At 34.1% G+C, this 25,036-nt stretch overlaps 3 protein-coding genes across 5 annotated transcripts in view; 2 read left to right on the top strand and 1 right to left on the bottom strand.

Moving 5' to 3' along the window:
• The first annotated feature begins 378 nt into the window (after nucleotides 1–378).
• Nucleotides 379–3,418, top strand: LOC108725958 (U3 small nucleolar ribonucleoprotein protein IMP3). 2 transcript variants are annotated; one of them, XM_018453289.1, is made up of 5 exons: nucleotides 1,271–1,579; nucleotides 1,752–2,001; nucleotides 2,759–3,073; nucleotides 3,152–3,224; nucleotides 3,322–3,418. In XM_018453289.1, the coding sequence occupies exons 2-5, from the start codon at nucleotides 1,964–1,966 to the stop codon at nucleotides 3,343–3,345; spliced, it is 450 nt and encodes a 149-aa protein (XP_018308791.1). In that variant the 5' UTR covers nucleotides 1,271–1,579; nucleotides 1,752–1,963; the 3' UTR covers nucleotides 3,346–3,418. The 2 variants fall into 2 exon arrangements, with proteins under 2 accessions (XP_018308790.1, XP_018308791.1); XM_018453288.1 differs by lacking the exons at nucleotides 1,271–1,579; nucleotides 1,752–2,001 and adding an exon at nucleotides 379–547.
• A 6,875-nt stretch (nucleotides 3,419–10,293) lies between these two features.
• Pgm1 (phosphoglucose mutase 1) lies at nucleotides 10,294–24,636 on the bottom strand. Of its 2 annotated transcripts, XM_018453282.1 has the most exons (8): nucleotides 24,250–24,636; nucleotides 13,389–13,672; nucleotides 12,223–12,661; nucleotides 11,933–12,135; nucleotides 11,652–11,853; nucleotides 11,391–11,583; nucleotides 11,010–11,193; nucleotides 10,294–10,936 (listed from the first exon to the last, which is right to left on the bottom strand). In XM_018453282.1, the coding sequence occupies exons 2-8, from the start codon at nucleotides 13,638–13,640 to the stop codon at nucleotides 10,712–10,714; spliced, it is 1,698 nt and encodes a 565-aa protein (XP_018308784.1). In that variant the 5' UTR covers nucleotides 13,641–13,672; nucleotides 24,250–24,636; the 3' UTR covers nucleotides 10,294–10,711. The 2 variants fall into 2 exon arrangements, with proteins under 2 accessions (XP_018308784.1, XP_018308785.1); XM_018453283.1 differs by lacking the exons at nucleotides 13,389–13,672; nucleotides 24,250–24,636 and having other exon boundaries at nucleotides 12,223–12,416; nucleotides 12,482–12,625.
• The window catches only part of LOC108725953 (sodium-coupled neutral amino acid transporter 9), a 27,137-nt gene continuing 19,744 nt past the window's right edge, over nucleotides 17,644–25,036 (top strand). Inside the window, exons 1-3 of the mRNA XM_018453281.1 lie at nucleotides 17,644–18,440; nucleotides 19,427–19,580; nucleotides 20,490–20,626. Of these exons, the coding sequence (XP_018308783.1) occupies nucleotides 18,271–18,440; nucleotides 19,427–19,580; nucleotides 20,490–20,626 (461 nt within the window). The 5' untranslated portion in view covers nucleotides 17,644–18,270. The remainder of the gene's footprint in view (nucleotides 18,441–19,426; nucleotides 19,581–20,489; nucleotides 20,627–25,036) is intronic.

Below are 25,036 nucleotides of genomic sequence, written 5' to 3'. Positions count from 1 at the left end.
ATGACCTTCAAAATTGACCTCAAGGTCAAAACTAATGGTACAATTAAATGTCCCCCTCTGTCATGGTCAACTTTTATCTAAACCATTTTTTTGTAGATACCGTAATTTGGAAGATATTCGGGTCCATAGATTAAAACGACTCACCCTGTATATCGGAACACACTGTCTCCTCGAATGCATTCATTACGTTCAATTTAAAATTAATTCTTTTCCCTTCTTTTTTGCCGACAGTATTCATTGGACCTGAAAACTCGCCGGAAGTTTTTGAGGGGTTTTTTGTTCATCTAGGGGAATTGGCGTTGCTTGTGGGGGATTTTGGCTGCGGCCATCTGGCAACACTGACTGTACCGTGTATCGCGTACTGCGCTCCATGTAATCGCACCCTCGCCCTCAATCTATCGACGATTACGATGGTGCGAAAACTAAAGTATCACGAGCAGAAACTGCTGAAAAAAGTAGATTTCTTGTCTTGGCAGGTTGACAACAATCTCCATGAGGTTAAAATCTTGAAACGTTATTGTATTCAGAGAAGATCGGATTATACGGTGTAAGTGAGATTATTAAATTAATAGATAATTATTTGCTAATAATGCTCCCCTCACCTCCGATTTTGAAATTAGGTTCATTCGACGTGCTTTTGCACAAAATGAAAGAATTTGTAAGAAAAACATTGGCTCAGCTCCGCGAACCGAGATATTAAGCGTTGAAGTTGACGGGTATTGAGGCTAGGATATCTCATACCTACGAAATGCAGCGATGGTAATTGTTGAGTTTAGCCTCCTCATCTTTGATGTTGACAAAATTAGACTCATTCGACGCCTTTTTGCACGAAATGAACAAATCTGGCAAAAAAGGTCGCTTTGCCTCGCGAACCGAGATATTAAGCGTTAAAAGTTAACAACTATTGAGGTTAGGAAATCTGTCACAAGAAGAAGAGTTAGTTTAGATTAAAGTTAAATTGCTTTGGTAGAAATGGGCATTAATATCTCGGTTCGCGAAGCCAACCCAATGGTTTTTCTGACAGATTCTTTCGTTTCGTGCAAAAACGCGAATGAGTCTAATTTTATCAAAATTGGAGGTGAAGGAAGCATTCTAAATAATTACCAATTAATACATGCAACAAAAGTTTTTTTGGTTACTCAAAAATGGAATACTCAAAAATTCTGTTTTCTTCACCGATTTTGACGAAATTAAGCTCATTTGACGCATGAAATAAACGAATTTGTCAAAGAGAGTCATTCTGCCCCGTGGACCAAGATATTGTTAAATTTGACGACTATTGAGGTTAGGAAATCTGCCAGCTGCGAAATACTGCAATGCGACATGCGTCGCGGTTACATGCTTTATAATAGTTACATGCGCATATGTTTTGAGTATTTCTCGCTGTTTTAGAATTTGTCAGACCGCGGTCACTGCGGTCCAAAACAAAAGCAAAATAAGTTAGTGAAGCAAAGTAAAAATTAAGAAAAAAGTGAAGAATGCAGTGCCCGAATCGTAATAACTGTTGCTATTTGTGTGGTTTACATGTGCCGTCAAAATATTGGCTGAATATCGAAAGGCTTTGTGGAAGGTTTTGAAGGTTATTTTGTTATGCCTTATGTACCAAATAACAGTAATAGCACATAACCTCTGGCACAACCAATTTATGATTGTGCCAGAGGTTATGTGCTATTACTGTTACCGTGCTATGGTCGCATGGAAATATGATGAAAATAAACGAAAGAAATATCGGATAAAATACGTTTCGCCAGTAATTTGGTTGCCGTGAAGTGAACACTTTGTTGATTCTTGTTATTTTTGTCAAACGCAACGTACCTATGGTTTTCATTACAATATTCGCGAAAAAATCAATTATTCCGATGTGCCAACCATAATTCCGGCACGATTGCAGTCTGCAGTTCATCTAAAAGCTCCTCCACCAGAGGAGCAAAAAGAGCAAAAAGTCATATTTGAAGCGTATGACATGGAATCAACAAAACTGTCTCAAATGGAATTAACAAGGTCTGAATTTGTTACAACATAAAGCAAATTATGCTTCCGTGTATATTTCACTTCATAACGCGTAACTTCGTAAAAGCGAGCGGACTTTAACCATCTTATACGTGAAACGAAAGTATCACAAAAGTGCAAAAATCTGATTATCTTGTTTACAGCAATGGAATTTGGTCAAATTTCAGAATCACATCAGCTTAAAAGCCAATATCAAACCTTTAGACTGGTCGAAGCTTGATCTTGAGTACTTTAAATAACATAATTTCATGTGAATTTATATAAAACACATTTGTAGTCTCTCAAATTGTGCGTCGAATTGTTTTTGGATTTAGAAATGTAACTTAACTACTATATAGTAATATATCACAAATTAAATTACGAGTAATTTAATAACTTTATGCCTAATTGGCATCATTTTAAGAAGACCTTAATGTACTGAAAATTTGTAAATAAATTTATTACGAAAAATATTACCTCAGAGTTGAACCTGGATCTCTAGGATTCCGTGCGAGCATTCTAAGCTTTTAGAAGAGGCTTTAGTAATAATCAAACATGTAGGAATATACACATTTTTCAGGCAGTATATATAAACAATAATAAACAATTTATTAGGACCATATAATATGAAATGAATCTAAAAATAATGAATTTTAATATCTCAGGCTCTTGTTTTTACTTTTGCTTTTTAAATAAAGATTTTTAAGATAAGTGCATAGAGTACTGCAGCTACTTATCTACTTAAAGGATAATTATCAATGGATTGTAGATACAACAAACTATCACGAGATATACGAGAGTTGGGTAGGAAGATTAAGGAAGTCGAGCCTGATCATCCCTTTCGTATTGAGCAAAGTGCCGTATTGTTGGAGAAGCTGTATATGATGGGCCTGATTTCCACCAAATGGGACTTGTCGCAAACACAGAAAGTAACCGCCAGTTGCTTCTGCAGACGAAGACTCCCAGTCATTATGGTGCGCAATAAGATGAGTCAGACAATACCTATGGCAACAAAATTGATAGAACAGGGTCATGTCCGAGTTGGAGTAGAAGTTGTAAAAGATCCAGCGTTTTTGGTAACAAGGTAATATTTTATGTTTTGTTTACTGCACAAATGTTGAAGAAACAACTAAAACGATATCGGTTATATGTTTTACTACAGAAATTTAGAGGACTTTGTAACATGGGTAGACACATCTGCTATTAAGAAACATGTACTAGAATACAATAACGAGGTGAGAATTCTTTCAGCATTTCGTATTATACATTATTGCAGTTAAATTATATTTTCGTAATTATGTATATGTAATACAATGTATTTTTGTTTTACAGAGGGATGATTTTGACATAGTGTGATCAACTGAATTTTATTTTTTTTTTGTACAAAAAAGACTGTTAATAGGCAACAATGTATAAAAAAATTGTTAATGAAGAGAGTAATTATTCTACATCTTATTTTTTGTTTGTATATAAAATGAACATTGGTTTTAATATATAAGCTTCACAATAACACTATCGTTGTTCGTAAAAAGGTCTTTTTTTATAGTTGTAATGAATAAAAAGTCGTTTTTTCCTTGCACTATTATGTGGATTCCCATAAAATGTCTTAAAAATAAAATAATAAAATACGCATAGAGATTCCTTGTAATGAGATAAATTTATTAAAAGTCGAATTAGTTGTCAAGTCACTACTTTAAAGATTGTATATGTCGCTTGAACATAATCGCTTAAACATAAGGGCACGAAGAATACATTGACGTAATTGTAAACATGAAGATTTTTATTACTTAAGGTTTAGCGCAGATGAGATACCGATTTTTTTTATTTATAACCAGAGATTGCAAACAGATTTAAAAAAATACCAACTATATATCAATATTTTTTGTATAACTGAGATAAAAATCGTACCAATCAAATTTATAATTTATATTAATGTATTCAATTTTACTATTTAGTCTTTTTATTTCGGTGTTCAGTCTCTGCTTATAACACGAAGATCGTATTCAAGATATGTGCGATACTGAAAATCAGTATGATCACATCTAGCGCTAGTCGGTAAAAAAAGTAGTTGTGCATTTTTACACAATTCGCTGACACTGATTCGATTAATTGACAAGGAGAATACATATTTATATCATACTAGGAACACTAGGAATACTTCGCCAGAATTAGACAATGCAACGTGGAACGATATATAGAAAAATTGGAACAGCAATGAATCATATCAAGTGCATTCCGAGCAGCCACTCATTCATATACTTATAATGATAATTAGTATTTATTATGATTATGATACAAATGTTACATGTTAATATCTTTATAGTAATCGGCAGTCTCTGTGCTGGTCTCTGTGACATCGCCGCCGCGTTAAGTAATCTTTATTACGTTCTAAAGAGTACTCGGAATACCCACTTTCTTCTCTTTTTTTTTGTCTCTCTGCACTTTTCTAGGACGTAATTAACAGATCAAACGGGGGCGTATATCGGCTCAGGTCCCTAAGTATCTCCTTCTCCCCTTCTCCTTCTCCTTCACCATCAACTATTTACATAATTGCCTTGCGAAATCTCTCCGTAACACGCTGCATTTATTCACGGAAGGAAAAAAAATGGTATCGTTTATTTTGCTTTTGTTCCGTATTTTTATCTATTTTTTCGCGGCGTATCGCTACACCGGTCCCGTGAAAATTTTATTCAATTCGTTCGAAATGAAACGTGAGTGTCATGATCGCGCGTTTTCCCATAATGTAAAACGAGTTTATGTGATATTTCCGATAGATAGGCTTATAGTGAAATATCCTACAAAAGAAAGAAGCAAAGACGAAATGAAAAGAAAAGGAAAACTAGTAATGTAATACATTTGTGCAGTTATTAGTTATCGATAGTCGAGACATCCACTCGCGAGATACAGTAAAGTGCCTCTCATAACTATCGAACGTGTTTCATATTTTCAAATTACTATATCTATTGTTCATTTTTTCTTACGTGGAGACATACTGTTACATATAGAATTTCACACCAATTGTGCTTGTTATGACTTTTGTCCCTTCTCGAAAGAAATTCAATTCTTTCTTTTCTGAATCATTCTACTATTCTTTGTACAAATTCGTTAACGTATTCTATTCTATCGATTAATCTTAACGAGATACTCAGTGAATTACGTTGTCCTTGTATGGCTTTGAAACAAATATATCGCACAACAAAATGCAGAAAATGCATGAAAATTTTCGTTGCATCATTTCACTTAAATAACTACTTATTTGAAGACTATAAAACGCTGAGTATCGCGCTAAACTCGAATTTGCAAACCTACATCGCTATATCTGGGGTCGCCCAAATTCTGAGAAATTGTGACAAGGTCCTGCTGGCTATTTCTCAGGTTTTGGTGAATTCACCAATTTAAGCATCCATGCTTCTTTCGATATTCGAATGTCAGAACTGAGTTATTTTGAGAAAGCAAAGTAACAAAATATATTTTTGTAAAAAGATCAAATGAGTAAGGAATAACCGTGACAAAAATAAGTAAAAAAATGCTTTAGGAAAACTGTATGCATTTAAATGCAGTTCGCAGCAGTGAAGAGAATTGTGAATCATAATGAAATGGCCAGCTTTGTGCGTAGTATTAATGAACATATGAAAGTTTCAGAAAGACCAATGGATGACTGCTTTGATGAAAAAAAAAAATTCTTTACAGTTTTACATTACTATCTACAAAAACTTCAATGTTTTTTTTAAATTTTAATAGTCTCTTCGTATTATGCTTGTGTTGCAATAAATAGTAAATTTTACATAGGCAGTTTTACATATGTTACTGTACAAGAAGTGTAAAAAGATTTATCTCTTTCCCACTCCAATTTAAGTATAAATTTATCGATATAAATAAATCTACAATAGACTCAAATATAATTTTTATGTAATAATCTGACGCTGAAAAAGGATTCTGAGATATATCATTAGAATTTGAAAGCAGCATCACCACCCATCGTGGATCGCAGTGACGTTTTCTTTACGATGACTTAATTTATTAATAAAATGTTTACTTTGTTAAGCAGAATAAATTAAAACCGCTTATTATTATCCATTATGCTACATTCAATTCACAGGGCCAGTCATTCCATTTTCAGATAAAAAATCTAGTATTTTATTTGACAAATAAATCTCTTATGTCTCTGCCTGGATCATAGCATCGGCTGTAATACAGACAGAGTAATAAGTTTGGCGAACGTTGGAAAGACTGGTCCTTCAAGACAATATCGAATTTATGCTTTTGTTAATCCTCCAATATTATGCTATCTAATATTGAATTCCAGTCTTTACGCCCTTGACATATTGCGGATAAAATTATCAATTAGTAACTAAATAATTCTCCTTTTCCACAATATATTAATTTCTCTAGAGTATTACATCAAACGTTAGATAGTATTTTCACTGCAAAAGTCTGTAGAGCTCATGTGTGTGGACGAAAATGAATGGAAATTATAGAACGAATATTGGATGTGAATTGTGATAGACATAAGCTTTGGAAGATTGACAATGTATCCATTTTGTCCATTCAAAATCGTAATTTTTACAAATTATATTTTTACATACCGGAATGCACGTGATGACATTCATTACATATTATTGCAATTTTATGGCTGCAAAATATAAATGTACGATAATAACGAAAGCGTCTTATCAACTTTAGTGTCAGCTATTAGTAAAAAAATGCACATGTCACCGAAATAATGTACAGATAATATAATTTTTAATAATAGGTGTAAGTACAAGACATTTTTTGTGCTCAGTTTTTTTGGAGTATATCTACACATTCTTAATTGGGCACGATGAATTTTGCGTTTCTGTTTTATTATACGCTGCGACAACGAGTAGATAGATTATTGCATATTAACAATATTATTATATAACGTAATGATACGTCGCGAAACATTTTTCCAAAGATTTTCCAACACAAATAGTTCCTCTGACATGTGTCAGATATATCCATATCATAATATAAATAAGCATAATTTTAATGCTCATTAAAACTCATGTAAATATATATACAGGATGTATTTGAAATAACGCTCACTAATCATACAGTGCTATTCCTAATAAAAAACTAAGACGAAAAGTCCTCTACTATTTTACAATTTTTGTAATAGTATTATAATAGTATTACAAATAACGAGATATTTATTTCTAGATTGTCGAATAAACGAATAAAATCGATATATAAGACAATTTTAAGATTTTTCAGTGTTCTTTGTGAAATATTTTGAAGATGTTTCATAAAGAACTTTTAAAGATATCTTAAAGTTGTCTTGTACGTCTATTTTTACATTATTCTCATTGGGCAACTAAAAAAAATATTGCGGAAATTGCAAAATGGTAGAGGACTTTTCGACTCAGTTTTTCATTAGGAATAGCACTATATGATTAGTGGGCGTTATTTCAGATACCTTGTAATATATATATATATACAGGGTGTCCCATTTTAATTGTCCACCCCAAATAACTTTCTTATTTTTGATTTTAGAGAAAAATGTTTCAGACAAAAATTGTATGGTTTCGAGGGGGTCACAAGATGGTACCATTGGTTTGACCTTGGATAATCATTTGAAAATTACATGAAGGTCACCTTCAATTTCTTAAATGGAACATACCATTTTTCATTACATATTCTCGTAGCTTATCTCGAGAGCTTTCCAAAACACTACAATAAAATATTTTTCTCTCGTTGCGTTTACTTCACGAGTATCTGTCATTGCCAAAATTGTGTGTTTTGACAGTTCCGTATTTGAAAACATCCTGCATAAATGTTAAAAGTTTAGTAGCGCGCGCGAAGCGCGCGCCTGTTATGTTCTAGTTTTAATAAAAATACAAATTCGCTTTCCTGTAGTCTTATCTTACATGATCAACCTCGCGGAAAAGCGACAACAATAAACTTCGATACATTCGAGTATCGATTTAACATCTCCTTTTTTTTAGAAAGGAAAGGAAAGGTTTATAACTCGGAAAATACGCAATAGAAAAATATTTTATTGTAGTGTTTTGGAAAGCTCTCGAGATAACCTACGAGAATATGTAATGAAAAATGGTATGTTCCAGAATTAAGAAATTGAAGGTGACCTTCATGTAATTTTCAAATGATTATCCAAGGTCAAACCAATGGTACCATCTTGTGACCCCCTCGAAACCATACAATTTTTGTCTGAAACATTTTTCTCTAAAATCAAAAATAAGAAAGTTATTTGGAGTGGACAATTAAAATGGGACACCCTGTATATAAAATCAAATTTTTACCCAATAATTAGAGATAATTACAAAGTTACCTCTTAATGTTCAAAAGGGATAATACCGACATTCTTCATACATTCAAAACTTGAAGATTTAAGTAAATTTAAAATGTATCTTTTTTTGAAGTTTAAAACGTATTCTTTTACGATTAACTTGAAATGGATATAAGGAGAATTCAAGCAATAACATCTACTTTAAATATCTAGCAGAGGATCCTAATAGATCCTAAAACACGTTTTTCACAATTGTTACTCCGATATGCATATTGAATAGTTCTCGTCCAATACGCACAGTATATACATTATATGGATGGAATCGTAAAACGGTAACACTTTATAAAAATGGAAAATTCCTTCATTGATGCCAGTAACAATTATTATGCTATTGCTTCGTGATTTTAATAGTGAAATTGGACGAACTTTTACAATCCAAATAAATATATACCCCAACCGGATCTTCATTTTATAAATCTCTTTAGATAAATAAGAGATAAAGTTGAATGAGAGATAAGACCGTTCAAATGAGTCATGCGTAGTTGTCCATATTATCCAGTCGCAAAACTTGGATCAATTATATGATTCGATATTGCAGAATTTTAATTAAGATAGTCATCTTCAACAAACGTTAAATTATAATATATTAAACCTCGGTGGTCTAAAGGCTTAGGACGCTCGCACGAAATGCTATATAGAGATCCGGGTTTGACTCCCGATCGAGGCAATATTTTTCGCAATAAGAATTAATTATTTACAGATTTTAATGTTATTTAGCATTATTAACGTCGTTCTAAGATAAGAGCATCGAATTGTTAAATTGTTAGTCAATTTAACTGGTGATATTATTGTAGTAGTTTAGTAGTTTGCTTTCAAAGGCAATTTAAAGGACTACATACGTAGTATATAAATTCACACAAAATTATACAAGCACTTAAGAGATCCAGCTAGAGCGTTAAAGGCATTTATTTCCTATTGATTATGTTCTCACATGTACGATCCTATAAGATTTAATATTTAATATAAATTAATAATAAAAGTGTTGAGAAGGGTTACGAACCATAAGACAATATTTAAATAAAAGATATAATATAATTAATAAGAACTAAACTTTGTATTTCTCAGCCAGACAATCAAGACGTTTCCTCGCAATCTTGCTTAAATTTTTAAGTACCTTTATATTTCGATCGATATAAAAAGTTTTGATATTCGGATAAATACTAAGGATTTTTTATTGTTGGATACTATAGCATACTTAATAAATATAAAAGGTAACTTAATTCAACTTTTTTCTATCATACTATCAAATTATCCATATATGATTTTATAAACAGACATTAATTGTTCTCAGATCTTCATTTTTATATTAATTTACTCGTTGTCTCACCGTTCTTATAGGTTCTTATATAACCTTGTTCTTATATAACCTTGATTTGATACTATTATAATTGCAATACCTCTGTACCCAGTGAGAAATGACAATGGAATCGACGTCGAATCGACATCGATTCGACATCGATTCCATTGTCATTTCTCACTGGGTAACGAATATTCTTACGCACAATGACTTTGTTAAATAAGGAGCTTTTTATATTGACATCTAATGACACGCGCTATATCATTGTTTTGGACTTAATATCAGCTTGATAAAGACAGGATGCGATCTAGTGACCAGTATACATCCATTAGAAGTCTGTACTTACTTTTTTATCTTTTTATCTACCAGTTTTAAACCGTGTATATTTTCAATATGTATATATTTATCACTTTTGTATGTTTAACATTGAGAATGACCCGATCAGGCTCGAGAAAGAGAGAGAGAGAGAGAGAGAGAGAGAGAGAGAGAGAGAGAGAGAGAAATGCGTTTGTATTATTTTTTGTTTAGTTCTTATTAATAATATTATATCTTTTATTTAAATATTGTTTTCTTATGGTTCGTAGGCCTTCTCAACACTTTTATTATTAATATATTATATATTAATTGAACCATATTACACAATGATTTAATATTTAATATTGTTAAATTATAATGTTGCTAGGAAATTACAAGTTACAATCTTAATTAAATTATACAGTATCGAATCATATAACTGATCCACATTTTCCTACTTTGACTGTATAATAAATTCGCTTGCGTCACACTTAAAATGCGAGAAAAATACTCATCTGCCAGTGATGTGTGTTCGAATTACAAAGTTGGAATTGAGAAACATTCTTCAAAGTTTAAATGTCGACAATATTCACTAATAATGACCTGGAGATGAGCCAAAACGTTTGAAGTAAAATAAATGAATTTCTAACAATTATCTACATTTGGTAATTTGTGCACTGACAACTGTGCGTGACTTTCATTTGCCCGTTTTTAATTTATTTTTATTATTTCAATATCATGAGTTTATAAATTGTTGTTTTTATAAAATAGTGGAAGAGCGCAAGAACGTAACGAGCGAACTCTTATGTAACCACAGTAGGCGCGTTGCGACCAGTATGCTGACAAAGTTTGCTTAATTCTAATGCGATATTAATTAAAGGTTTTAAAACAAGTTGTGCGTCTTTTTCGAAAGTAACTGGATCATTCTCGTAACTATCGATATACATACGGATAGTGGCACCAGAACTTCCTGTTCCGGATAAACGGAATACGATGCGGGAGCCATCCGCAAACAATATCCGTAATCCCTAACATATACAAAATGTTATAACCAGCTTGAAAATATGAGATTATTCGTACTAATATTATCGTAGAACATACCTGTTTCATAGCTTTACTACCATCGACAGAATCCGTATAGGAATAATTATCCACCTGCTTAACAATATACTCTTTACCTTCGTACTGCAACTTTCTGCCGATCAAATCTGGCTTTTCAATCAGGGTTTCGATGCTTTGCATCATTTTATCTGCGCACGCGGAATCGCAGTTTTCATAATCATACCTATAACAATACATAGAAAAAGTAAGGAATTAATGTTGAATTAAAAAATATTTAAATATACAAATATTAAATATTAAAAATTTAAATATTTTAATATTCAAAAATAATAGACTGTGTGTGTGTGTGTGTGTGTGTGTGTGCGCGCGCGTGCGTGTGCGCGCGTGCGTGTGCGCGCGTGCGTGTGCGCGCACGCGTACCTAGTAAAGAAATTTCTTCCATAAACTTTCCAATGATCCAATAAAATATTTTCCACAGATTTTCCTAGTCCTGCGATCACATTGAGCCAGGCTAGACATGCCCATATTCCATCTTTCTCGCGAATATGATCGGAACCGGTACCGAAACTTTCCTCTCCACACAACGATAGATTTCCAGCATCCATCAGGTTTCCTATAAAAAAAGATTATATTGGACAAATATAAAATTGATAATATTGGTAAGATAAAAATTCTGCATACCAAAATATTTCCATCCAGTAGGAACTTCGAAGAATTTTACCCCGTTTTTAACGGCGACTCTATCGACAGCCGCAGCTGTTGGCATTGATCTAGCATATCCTTTAACACCAGTCTTTTGAAAATACGGAATTAATTTTAGATTAGCAGCTAACACCGCTAAGGAATCGGAAGGAGTAACAAAGAAGGCTTTCTTGCCCAAAATCTGTAAGTACAATTTAGTGAAACTATTTTTTATCTTAGAGATCAATTTTTTAGATCACTTTTTGATGAATTTTACTCACCATATTTCTGTCTCCGTCTCCATCAAAAGCCGCACCAAAGTCGTATGGTCCTTCCTTTATAGCATTCACTAAATCTTTAGCATAAGTTAAATTTGGATCGGGGTGTAAACCACCGAAATCTTCTAATGGTTTTATATTTACTAAGCTAGTTTCATCGACGCCTAATTCAGTGCTAAATATTTGCTTTACGTACGGTCCCGTAACTGAAAATTATTACAATTAATACAGCTTCTATTACAATATCTAGATAATAAAAGCAGAAGCCAAATATGAATTATATAATGTCTAACCTCCGTTCAATGAGTCGATGAGAACCTTAAACGCTGGCCTATCTGCACTGCCTTGTAACAATTTTCTAATACTCGCAAAATCAAAAATCTCCTTCATAAGTTCCACATAATCCTTCACAGAATCAATTATATCGACGATAAATGGTCTACCATCCACTTCAATAGAGACACTCTGCACTTTGTCAATATCTATACTAATATCAGAAATAATTTTATAACTCTGGAGCGTTTTAGTAATCTCATAGATTTTATTTGTTACGTTGTCTGGAGCCGGACCGCCGTTGTCGCAATTAAATTTAATGCCAAAATCGGCATCAGGACCACCAGGATTGTGCGACGCAGTTAAAACGATCCCTCCTTGCGTTTTACACTTTCGTATTATAGTTGACACCGCTGGCGTCGAGAGAATGCCATTTTGTCCAACTATTAACTTCCTTACCTAAAAAAATTACAATATATCTGGTATCTATACATCATAATCTTATAATTTTATAGATAATCTCTTACAATTTGTCCAACTATATTACTTTAATTTAAATAAAACTGTCAAATAATATACATGTGTTATAAAAAAATTACATAAATCTATGTTTTCTAATATCAAACCTTAAGTTTGCTAAATCTAATTAAGAACGTAATTGCTGTCATCAATGAATTCTTCTGTATATCTTATGTCCATTTTTATCCAATGTAGATTAACTTTAATCTCCATTTAACTTACTTGTTATCTTCTTCTAAGAATTTCTTAGAATTTCACTCGCACTACACTAGATTAATACATATCAAAAGATTGCTTTATATAAAGTATCTAAATGCAACGATATAATATAATCAATTTTAATAATAAAATAATAAAAGTATATTTTGTTAAATAACGTGATAATATCATTATTGGATGTTTATGTTTTCACATTTAACTTCATTAATTTCATGTATAGCTGCTTTTAACATTTACTAATTTAGTGTAATGCAAGTGACTAAATTCGTTATTACAGTTATTAAGTATATCAATTTATTGGCTATGTTTACACCGTGCATTTAGGCCGCGGCCCATACAATAGATGTCCTTGTTTATACTGTTGGGTTAAACAAAGACACCTATAGTATAGGTCACGGACTAAGAGTACGGTGTAAACGTAGCCATTCTACGATAGCTCGGCCTTTACCCCGTTTGCCGCGGCAATTCGGATGATTTTCGTCACCGCTTCCCTCACGTAAAATCGCCCGTCACCGCCGACGACGAGAGTGCAGCCGGTCAGCTGATCGCCCAGAGCGTGCAGTGTCGCCTGCACAAAGTTCTCCGTATAGTGCTCTTGTTGGAAGACCTTGACGGCTTTCCTTAGGCCCGAGGTGCCCGGCTTTTGACCCTCGTACACCCGGGTGTTCACCGTCAGGCTCGTCACCGACGTCGCAGTCATGCTCGCAAGGTACTTCCGCAGGCGTGCTGCAACTGACAGAGGGAAAAAAAACGATGAGGCGAGGAACTGGAAATTGAAGTTAATCTGTTGGTCGCGACCGGTGAGGAGATAAACTGTACGGAGACCAAACACTTGAGACAGCCACCCGATAACTGTCGGCGGCAGACCGAACTCGGTTTGTCAATGACACGCAAGGGCACGAGTGCCCGGTTGCCGCCATTTTGGAAAATCGCTCATCGCGCGCGCTAGTTGTCGCGGGAGTGCACACGTGCATGCCACAATCGAAACCACATGGACCGTTAGGCCGTCGGCCGTCAAGCTCGATCCACATAAGACGCAGAACACGTTTCGCAGATCGCAAAACTAGAAACTAACCTAACGTATTTTAATCATAGTATGCTTGTAGAACGCAGAAAGTTGGGTGAATTTCAACTTTCTGCGTCCTGCGTTCTGCATCCTACAAGCATATGATTAAAATACGTCCTAACGCTAGTTCCTAGTTTTGCGAACTGCTGCGAACCGCGTTCTGCGTCTTATGTAGATCGGGTTTTAAGTACTCGTCAGCGGTTAGAGCTGTCGCTGTCGAGTCAGTCGAGTCGAGTCGAGTCGAGTGTCGTTGACACTTGTTTTCCTTTTAGGAGACACGATTGACACACATGTCCTCTTATTTTGGCTTCTTTCCACTTAACTCTTGCCGCAGCCTTTGTTATTCATTGAATGCCAACAGGATAGAACGATGTTTGTCTCGATCAGTCTCGACTGTATTTTCTAAAAGGAAAGTAGTCTTCTTTTCCCCAAAATGGTTTTTTGACTCATAAGGCCACAAAGGCAGGTTAAAGTATCGTAAGTCGTTAACATTTGGGTTGGACTGTGGACATCCTGCGTTTTGCAGGAATTGACGGAAATCCGCGTGAAAAGAATGAAAAGGAGAGATGAGGAGAATACTAGAGATCGATTACATTTTGTCAATTGTATATCGATATCATGCGTAATTCCATTTTCATAATTACGATGTTACGAAGGTAATTTATTGTAATTAACATTTATTTTAATTATAGTAACATGTCAAATCAGGAGACACGGTAAGGGTCTCAGCGTTGAGACAAGCGCAGTGACACTACCGTAAATAATTGAAAATAAAGTGACTTTTAGTCACTTAATCATTTTAGAGTCATTTTGAAATCGTGATGACTTATGCTCTACCTGGATATCTATTTCTCATTTTCTAAAACCAATTTGCGCAAAGTTGCTACTTTGAAAATTGAGATCAAGTTTCAAAGAAACTTCGTATAATTTTTTTTTCATGAACCAGAAACTATAAATCCGGATCTACAATAGGTGTTTTAAGAACTTAAGCCGTAAGAAATTGATCAATTACAGTCGAATCCGAGAGGAATAATCGACTGTGATTCGCCCATTTCTTATGACTTAAGACTTAAAACCCTATTGTAGATCCAGGGTAACACGAAATATTATAGCTTATTTTTAAACGATTGTTACTTGGGACAATGTTAAAATAATATTATTGAATCTTAAATGCGTATTTTTAGAAAAATTAATTTTCATATCAATTTATTTCAGATTTCTTCGGAAAATCACATATCTTTTCGATAATAATCTTGCTATTGTACATGTGCGTAAAAAAGACAGAAAAACATAAAATTCTTGGCTATGTAAAAGCTTTTTTTAACTCAACAATTACTAAAAAGACTCTTTTTTTTCTATGAAAAACAAAGATTTTTATCGTATCCAATTCTAAGTGAAAAATAATATCCTTTTTCGATTAATCAAATTATATTCCCAAACAACACGCATATCTAAAAGACGTCATAAAGTACGTTTTTTGATATCTTTTAGACATGTATATCTAAAAGAGGTCTTTATAAGATCTTTTAGACATGTTGTAGGAAATGTTGTCTGAGTTTATAAATGCTATCTGTGCGATAGTTGTGTCGAGAACTATTCTTGAAAAGAGAATAACGTTTGTGTATAATGTGAAATAAATGTATCGTATATGAATTTGTGTTTACTCGTTGATTACTCCAGTTTTCGAGTCGTGTTCCAATTTTCTTAGTTCTAACAATAACGAAGATTTTCGATTTGTATAAGATTGTAGACACTTTCCGAGCGGATAAATAAGCAAAACAACGAAAGAATGTCGTACGTAATTGCGTACGTAATAGAGATAAGTTTTGTAGATAAATAACGCGGGGATTAATAACGCGGAAATTAAACAAGAAAACAGAAATGGATGTGACAATTTTCTGCAAATGTAGGATTTATTCTTGTAGTGTTCAATAGATCAAAGATGAGAGAATATACATAATAATTCGTTGACTTAATGACTTTAAGTTGAGAGCTGTGTAAGAAGTCGATAGACTTACGTCAGCATGCTTTACATTGCTTTGAATTAAGATAGCAAATGTACAAAGCGGCTAGTCTCGGGCGTCTTACGTATGCATCGCAAGAGATAAGTGGATAGGGTCGCGAGTTTGACGTTTGACGTTTGAAGTGCTAATAATAAAAAGGATGGACACGTTTAACTTCTACAAAAAAGAAGCCTTGTAGTATTTCGTGAGCACCGTTCAACATCGAGAGGATATTATTGTTAATTTTTCATAATAAAAATCTATTTAAAAAACTTTACTTCCCTTGAGAAACACCGGGAATCCCCGCGGGAAAAACGCCATGAATGATCGAAATTGAGATGGACGGAAGGTCATTCACGGGGTTACTTCGCACAGTCAATGCGTGAGAAGAGAATGAACTGCGAAGCGAGCACAATTATAAGCACTCAAGCTGATTTGCGTCGACAATTTGGATTAGCTTGATAACAAATTAGCGACTATTTCTACTTACAAGTAACACTACCCAACTGTCACTCACCAATCTGGATGAAACTATGCACACCTGTTTAACATTGAAAAATATTGAACCCGTGTTTTTCTATTTTTCCCCAAAATGAATTTTAAGAGTTGAAACCACCCCTCAACCACCCCCAAAAATGTGTTATCTCGTCACGAGAATTACTTCCAGCATATAGGTGGCAACGAAATATGTTTCCGACAAAAGTTGTCGGAGTCGATGAAGAACTATGTAATGATGTTCTTACCTTGATCTTGGAGGTCAAATGTCAAGGTCGTTTGAAGGTCAAGTTGATTTTCTTCAATGCTAACTTTAAAAAACAGCAAAAATAAGACGAAAATCAGGTTTTAATGAAGCGGCACGGCTCCAATAAATGTATAAACCTTGTGCCAATTAATTCTGAACAAATAAACATTGAAAATATTCATCTAAATCCATTCTTGGGGGTGGTTTCAACCCTTAAAATTCATTTTCGAGAAAAATAAAAAAACGAGTTCAATATTTTTCAATGTTAAACAAGTGTGCATAGTTTCATCCAGATTGGTGACAGTTGGGTAGTGTTACTTGTTAATAAGTGATAAACTAAACTTGAGTCAAATTTAATACATTTCCTTAAGTTAAATTGTTCAACTTCATTGTTTTAATTAAACGATATATTGAGTTTTAATTAAACGATATATTTAACGATATATTGAGTAGAAACATTGGTGACCTGTAAAAAAATAATTCAAATTAGATATAATTTGACATTATGAATTTAACAGTGATAAATTTAGAAATACTTCAAAATTGTTATAACAAAATTGTTCTTTCCGTATGTAAGTGTCAAATGGAATACAGGGCGAGAGAGACAGGAATCTCTCTTGCGTTAGTCATGGATGTCCTGGAGCTGCAAGAGCATCGGTACCAAGGGGAAGGCCAAGAGAAGAGAGAATCTGCGAAAGTTATGTGGTCGTTACGACCGATCGGATCAGTCAGCGGTTTTTAGCCGCGCTCGTTCGACGGATGCGCGCAAGGCATGTTCGTTGAAAAACGCGGTTGGAGGGAGGCGTGCTAAGTCAAGGATACCATTGATACAAAGTCCGAGTTTATAAAACGGGGACGTACCTACTCCAAAACCCAGTTTTCCAGACGAGGGCGCGCGATCGGTAACCACTTCCCACAGGAGCGAAGTGTCCCTTTTAATCCCCCGGATCTTGCCGGTCGTCCAGTCAGTATATCACGGGGACCAGATCGTGATCGATCGTGTTAGAGAAAAGAAAAAGAAGATAGTGAGTTTAAAATCTTTCAGTTTCACGGCGACCACGGGTGATACGCTGATTATCGTGTCGCCAAAATTCCCGACGATAACTTTTCACGCGATCCCGGTTATTAATCAGTTAATTTGGACCCAAGAAAGACACATTTGTCGTTTCGATAAAACCGCAGTAAATGTCGTAAGAAGTCAGTTATTGAATCTGTTATCTGGTGCTCGCACCTCGTGGGGTGATACGCATTCGGTGTATTTAACGGATTTGTGTTTAAAAAAAGAAGAAAAGAAAAAAGACGATGACGCGAGAAGAAATCTCATTCAGCATGATTATATAGTTCAACGCGATGTAGAATGCTCGTCGTTTAGCTTCGTGTTTCCTAGTGCATCTTTGCATGCCCCGCTCGATATTCACCACTCTGAGCAGCTGCTGCGTTCGAGGAAGCGCCGAAGTGTTAAACGGAAAAAGAAACTTCTTTGCATTGCATCATTTTTTTTGTCAACTTCAGAGACATTATGTATAAGATCCGTGTTTACCCAGGCAGCGACTCCTCGCTGACGCGAGACAGCGGATCTGAGAGCACGCCGTTACTCTCCTCGGAATCTCGCACGAGTCCGGAACTGGTGATATTCGACGATTCGGACACAAGCGACTTAGATCCAAGCCCAGCCAGCTGTTCTTTGATGTAAGATGTGCATGAAATGCATCTGCGAGAGGAAGATGTGTGTCGTATTGTATTTTTCCATATAATTAATAATAACATGGAAAAAAATAATATTGTATTAAGGGAATGCTGGAGTGACCAAATTATCATATACAGTCGTATAAAAATCTTTGAATTGACTGAATGAAATAAAAAATCTTTTTATAGGATTAAAGTAGACGCAAAATTACGAGATGGCGCAGTGGATTTTATACTAAAATCAAAAGAATGTTAAAAAATTTTTAACTTTTTTTCGATTTTAGTACAAGGTCCACTGCACCATCTCCTAATTTTGCGTCTACTTTAATCCTGTAAAAGGATTTTTTATTCCGTTCAGTCAATTCGAAGATTTTTATACGACTGTAATGTGATAATTTGGTCACTCCAGCATTAACCAACAGCAGTCTAATTGAAAATAATCTTATTTATTCAATAACAGTATTAATGACACAAATAACATTTTATTAACTCTTTTAGACCCTACGTATATTGTGTAATGTACATCAAATTTGAAGACATTATCCGTTGAAATTATTTAATTCTATCGATATCATCTGAGTTTGACATCGACATAATAATGTATATGTTGGAAAAAGTCAAAATTTTGAAAAAAATTGTTTAATATGAATTACATATTAAAGCGTGCATGAATTGAATTAAAAAGAATCTTTTTAACACACACGATTCCAATAAAATTGGGTCTGAAAGGGTTAAAGCAAGAGTATAGCGTACTTATTTCATTAATATTATCATTGAATTAACGGGATTATTTTCAATTGCTGTTGGCTAATGCTGTTAACATTTTCTTACGTATATAAATTAAAAACATGTCTAATCGTAGATTTAATGTTAATAATGGATATAATAATGTAGATACAAGTGACACATATCTATTACATTTATATTATTTACAAAAGATCTACTATAGAAATTAAAAGTATGTATGTATCTTCTGTTGTCCTATCTAGATATGGGAGCATAGACTCCAGTTACAACACGATTTTAGCTACACCAAGGAGGCCAATTTCTTCAACGAAAAATAGTGAATTATTCGTTTCCACAATGGCAAATTCACCTTGCACAGTAAGCGAAAAAAATTACGAGCCATGCAATGGAAACTTGGTAAGAATAATATAATTGTTTGTGTATTTTTTTCTCCAAATAACCTGGATTGCGAAAACCAGCTTTTTAAAAAACACGTTCAAAATCTAGCAACGTTTAAGTAATAATCATTAAAAAATAACTATGGTATTTCATGTTTTTTATTCAACTTAATATTGTGTGCATTTGTTTTTAATTTAATTTATTGTGTATTCATAAAAATACATTGAGATATATACAAATTAAGCTTTATAATAAACAAATTTAATTTTTTCTCCACTTTTTTTAATTCTTTACCAAAAATAATAAGTCCATTTGTTTAATTTAATTTCTACATCGATGTTAATTAAAAATAGCGACATCAGTTTTAGTGTATTAAAAAAAATAGAATTATAAAATTATAAATGTTAGAACTGTTAAAACGTCTCAAAAATTTCAAAAAATTCACCACGATAATATATTCATATATAATATGATAAAAATATTAATATACATTTACATGGATAATAAATGCGTTAGTATACACAATACTGGAACAATTTCTTTAATCTTGTGCATAATTTTTCTGTATTTTTTATTGCCAAACACTGATTAAGTTTTATAATAAATAAGCTTAATTTTTCCTCCCTCTTATTTGTTTTTTCACAAAAATAACGAGTTCATTTATTTAATTTTAATTTCTACATTGATGTTAATTATAAATAGCAAATTAAATCAATTTTAGTGAAGAAAATAATTTATAATTGTCAAAACTGCTAAAACCTCTTAAAAATTTCAAAATTCATTACACGTTCATACTATACATATAATGAAATATGATGAAAATGTTAATATATACATTTACTTGAATGATCAGTAAATGCATTAATGCAGACAATACAAGATTTCTTTAATTTTGTGTATCATTTTTTGTAATTTTTTTATTGCTAGACACTAACGAACGAAAATTCCAACACAAAGAAAGCGCACGAGATAGATTTTGTGCCTGGACCTCTACAATTTCAACCCGATATCATTCAGGCTTCTTGCAAGGATCTCAAGCCGAAGCAAAGTTCCCTGGTCACTATGTGAGTGTCTTGAAATAAAATCTGTGAATAGAAAAAGTTTAATAAGAATACGAAAAATTTGTGAATATGAAAATAGGTGATGGGACATGTAAAATTTTTCGAACTACGCTTATACGGAATATATGTTCTTAATGGATGACCTCCTTAAAGTCAATGAGTCACACCGATCGATACCCTTTCCTAGGTTTGCCCTAAATACACTTTCCAAGCCAAGCAGAGATAGCATTCAACAGATTAAGATTAACATTATCTAATTAGTCAACTCCAATTCACAGTTCTCAATCTGCAATGTAGAAAATAGAAATAGACCCATGTAATACAAAAATGTTACATATTTCTTACGGAAAATTGAAAGAGATAATTAAATTTATGTATCATTTGTTGTATATTTTCCTTCTTCTCAAAGATTAAAATACCAGAATTATAATCGAACTTGTGTCGGTGCGTACTTTCGTAACATTAATTCGTTAATGTAGAGCGCATCTCTTAACTATATATAGAATATTGTTTTAGCATTTCTACAATAATTAGGGATGTGCCGGATATCTGGCAACTATCTGATGTTTAATCAATTCGGCCGGATAGTCAAATGAATTTATTCAAATAAATTTTAAAACTGCAATGAATAAATAATACATATCTTTTATATTAATATAACTTATAAAATAATTTTATATTAATGACTTATATTACGTAGGTATACTAATAAATATAATAATAGCTGCGTTCAGCGGAAAAAACTAATAAGTTAGCGCTTAGTAATTCTTTAATATGATTGGTTCTTGCTTTAGATCTTCACTGGATCTAAGTGTAGGAACAAATTATATTGAAGAATCACTAAACGTTAACTGATTAGTTTTCTCTGCTGAACGTAGCCAATAATATTGATGTGTAAAAACAAGAGCAGTAGTATAAATGCGATAAAGAAAGACGCACTCAATGGGCGAGGCATCAGCAGTAATGCTGTCTAAAAATCTAAATCCGAAGCAAAAATAAAAATAAAATAAGATTGAAAGTAAATAGAATTTGGTAACAGATACGCAGATAAGCAGCACAAAAAATGCAACAGATTACAAAAATAGAACGTGTGCAAAAAGAAATAAAGATATACAATAATGATAATAACAATTGTACTAAAGATAATTATGACAAATTTATACTAATAAGTATTTAGTTAGGTTGTCTATAGGTCACGTGAAATGTTTGCGTGAGAAATGATAGATTTTTTAAAACATTACGTGAGATCAAGACATTTCATATGTGGCCAACTTAACTAAATATGTTTATCACCGTTTCATTATTGTTTAACATGTATATGACGTAATATAACTTAAAAAATTTAAAAATCAAAATCATCTTTTGCGTTTATTATTTGCTATATATTTTCTGCTACATATTTCATATTTTCAGAAGAAACATACAATATTTCTGTATTAGTTGGGTCTACTTATTTTCTATATTAGAGATTGAGAATTATGAATTGGAGATTAGAATTCGACCAATTATAGACCATTTTAATCTTATAAATATTTGTTTTATTCTAATTAGTTGAATTCCAATCTCCAATTCGCAATCTTCTTGCTTTACTGTAAAAAAGTTATATTCACTTTTCCAATCTCTTCATGCAATTGTTAAGTAAAATCCGATTATCCGACAAATTCACTATTCGGCACATCCCCAATAATAATAATACAACTTTCCAAAAAAATAAATTTCGATATTACTTATTCTTAATTATTCCGTCGGCTTAGTGAAATAATCAATAATTTAACATGCACGTTATGACTTTTCCAATAGCAAGTTTCAATGCTTATTCACTCTTACTTTACGATCGAAAACAAAGGTAAAATATTTCACGTGGAGTGTTTGCGCCAGGTTGACGATTCGAGAAATCACTTCCTCGCCCATCTCGGCTATAGCTGACTCTCCAGCGGATGCTACACGCAAAAGGAGAATAGAAGAGAGGGGGGGGATGTAAAGAAGTAAAAAAAATAGAAATCGATGGCGACGCGCTTATCAACGCCGGTAAAATATACTTTTTATCGCGCATCGTTTAACGTGGCGTTTTGTTTTTCTTTTTTGCTCGAGCATGTTCTGTCTCGATTAGTACATACGGAGTAAATCTCTTGACGTGGTTATTTATCTTACGTAGATGGCTGATGGCAACCGGTCCGAAACTTGCATCAGCGCATCTTGAATTGATTCTTTCTTCATCGCATCAAACCGATACGGCATGTGTGCGTGCGTGTGCGCGACGTTAGGGGCGAAATCGACAACACTATTATTTTAGAGACGCTATCATGGCGCGCAAATAATCTCGCGTTGTGCGTCAAAAAGCGAGCGCCGTTAAGATAAAGTGCGGTATTAATACACAGTAATTCGTAGTTGCAAACGCGCGATAATTAATCGATTAGATCTTCGCGTTGTTTACATTTGTTTGTACTTATGCCTGTTTCCGCCAATGTAGATTAATTTCTAATCTTAGTTCAATTTTCTTTTTATCTATAATATTTTTAATTCTAAGAATTAGACTCAGTTTCACCAATGTAAGATTAATTTTAATCTCGGTTTGATTTGTTTTTTTTTTATCTTCTAATTAGAATTAAAAAAAGATAGAGTAAATTAACACACGATAAAAGTTAATCTACATTGAAATGAACTTAATTCTCTCAGTAAACAAAAATTGATTAAAATAGATTGAAAAAGATTCATTTCAACGTTTGCAAATCCGAATCCATTTCAGTGCCTAACTCATTTATAGGAATTGTATGAAACACATTTTCTATGTTCAATAAAAAAATAAGTTCAATTTTTAAAAGTGGATCGTGAATATTGCTTAATTCAAAATTCTGGACAGGAAGTGCAGTTTTTTTAATCCAATTCAATTCAAAAAGTTTTTGTATTTAAAATACGCATTCGAATGGATTAAGAATTTCAATCCATTTTAATCTATTCTCGTTTACTGGCGAGCTTAGAATTAGAAAAAGATAAAAAGTAAATTGAACCGAGATTAAAATTAAACTCACATTCCATCAGGCCTTAGAATATTCATTTTCTCTCTTTTCAACATTCAAATATATATGTTTATCTTGTTTTAAATACAAATATTTTTGGGAATTTCAAGCAACGTAAACAGATTTATTGACGACTAGCGTTGCCGCGTAAAAACAATAGATCTAAAAAATAAATGTAGCCCTTAACGCGCAGGTTTTTCCCCTTCACTGTTCCGACTTCCTTTGTCCTCGGAGGAGAAATAGCGCGAAAAAGGTATCTCCCTCTGCGATGAAAATCAAGAGAGAAATCATCCTGTCTCTTCTTTTTATAGCCGACGATATAAGGGGAGTCGATCAATGTCGTAACTGTTTTCTCTCGCCAATTATCAGTTAACATAAACAAATCAATGACACTTATGTCTCTCGCGAAATCGACGGGTCAATCACGCCTCTAATCGAATCCACGCGCGAGAGGCAAGACAAGCCTTATACTCGCACAAGTACGGGATACACCGTCACGTCTCTACATGTGACTGATATAACCTAAATACATGATCGTGCGTGGCTGGGCACCGACGTGAGGGATTTTTAACGAGCAGTATATTCGAAGATACTGTTTGGTAGACTTACCGTTGTAGCCGCCGCGATCTCGCAGGCTTCCCCGTAGATGGAATCGTCGTGCATCGCGTCCTGACCGTCGGCAACACACGCGCGACTATAATTCGCGGAGCTGATGATCCGCTTCCTCTCGTTCCCGCATCTGGAAAACGAGCGGGCGAGCGGCACGAGACGTTTGAGACAGCCGTCGTTCTGTTCTCGATTCGCTCGCGCCCGGTCCTTTCCTTTACCGAGGCCGATGACACGGCCACTCGTTTCCGAGACGCGGGAACGAAGGTGTACGCTCCGCGTCGCGCCGCGCTGCTCCGCGCGACGACGATCGGAGAGTCTAGAGCGGCGCGACGGAACGCCCCCGGCCCCGAAGGGGTTACCGCTCTGTCTGTTGCCCGGGCAACAGACGACCGCCCCGAGAAGGTGAATGCCCTTAGCCGGCAATCCGCCGCCGCCGCTCAACGCTGCCGGGCGCGCGCACGGCGCACCGGAGCTGCACTCCTGCCGACTTGCCGAGCACCGTGATACAATACATCGCAGCCATCGCAGTTATTCTCTCTGACATCAATTCGTAGTATTCTCTCTGACATCAACTCGCACGCGAACTGCGAGGCTGAATGCTGATTCTCGCAATGAGAAGCGTGTAATGAGATCAGGGAATCGATTGTGTATCTTGAACCGAGTTGTTGAGCAATGAAATATATATTATATATTATAAATATTACAAATACAGGGTGTTTCCAAATTAAATGGCAAAACTTCGGGAGCGTGTAGAGGAGTAAAAAACTAAGAAAAAAAGTCCTATAGA

The sequence above is a fragment of the Mycetomoellerius zeteki genome, unplaced genomic scaffold (genome assembly GCF_001594055.1).
Source record: "Mycetomoellerius zeteki isolate Tzet28-1 unplaced genomic scaffold, Tzet1.0 scaffold375, whole genome shotgun sequence".
NCBI classification, from domain to species: domain Eukaryota; kingdom Metazoa; phylum Arthropoda; class Insecta; order Hymenoptera; family Formicidae; genus Mycetomoellerius; species Mycetomoellerius zeteki.
This window is presented reverse-complemented; position numbering and strand designations above follow the sequence as displayed.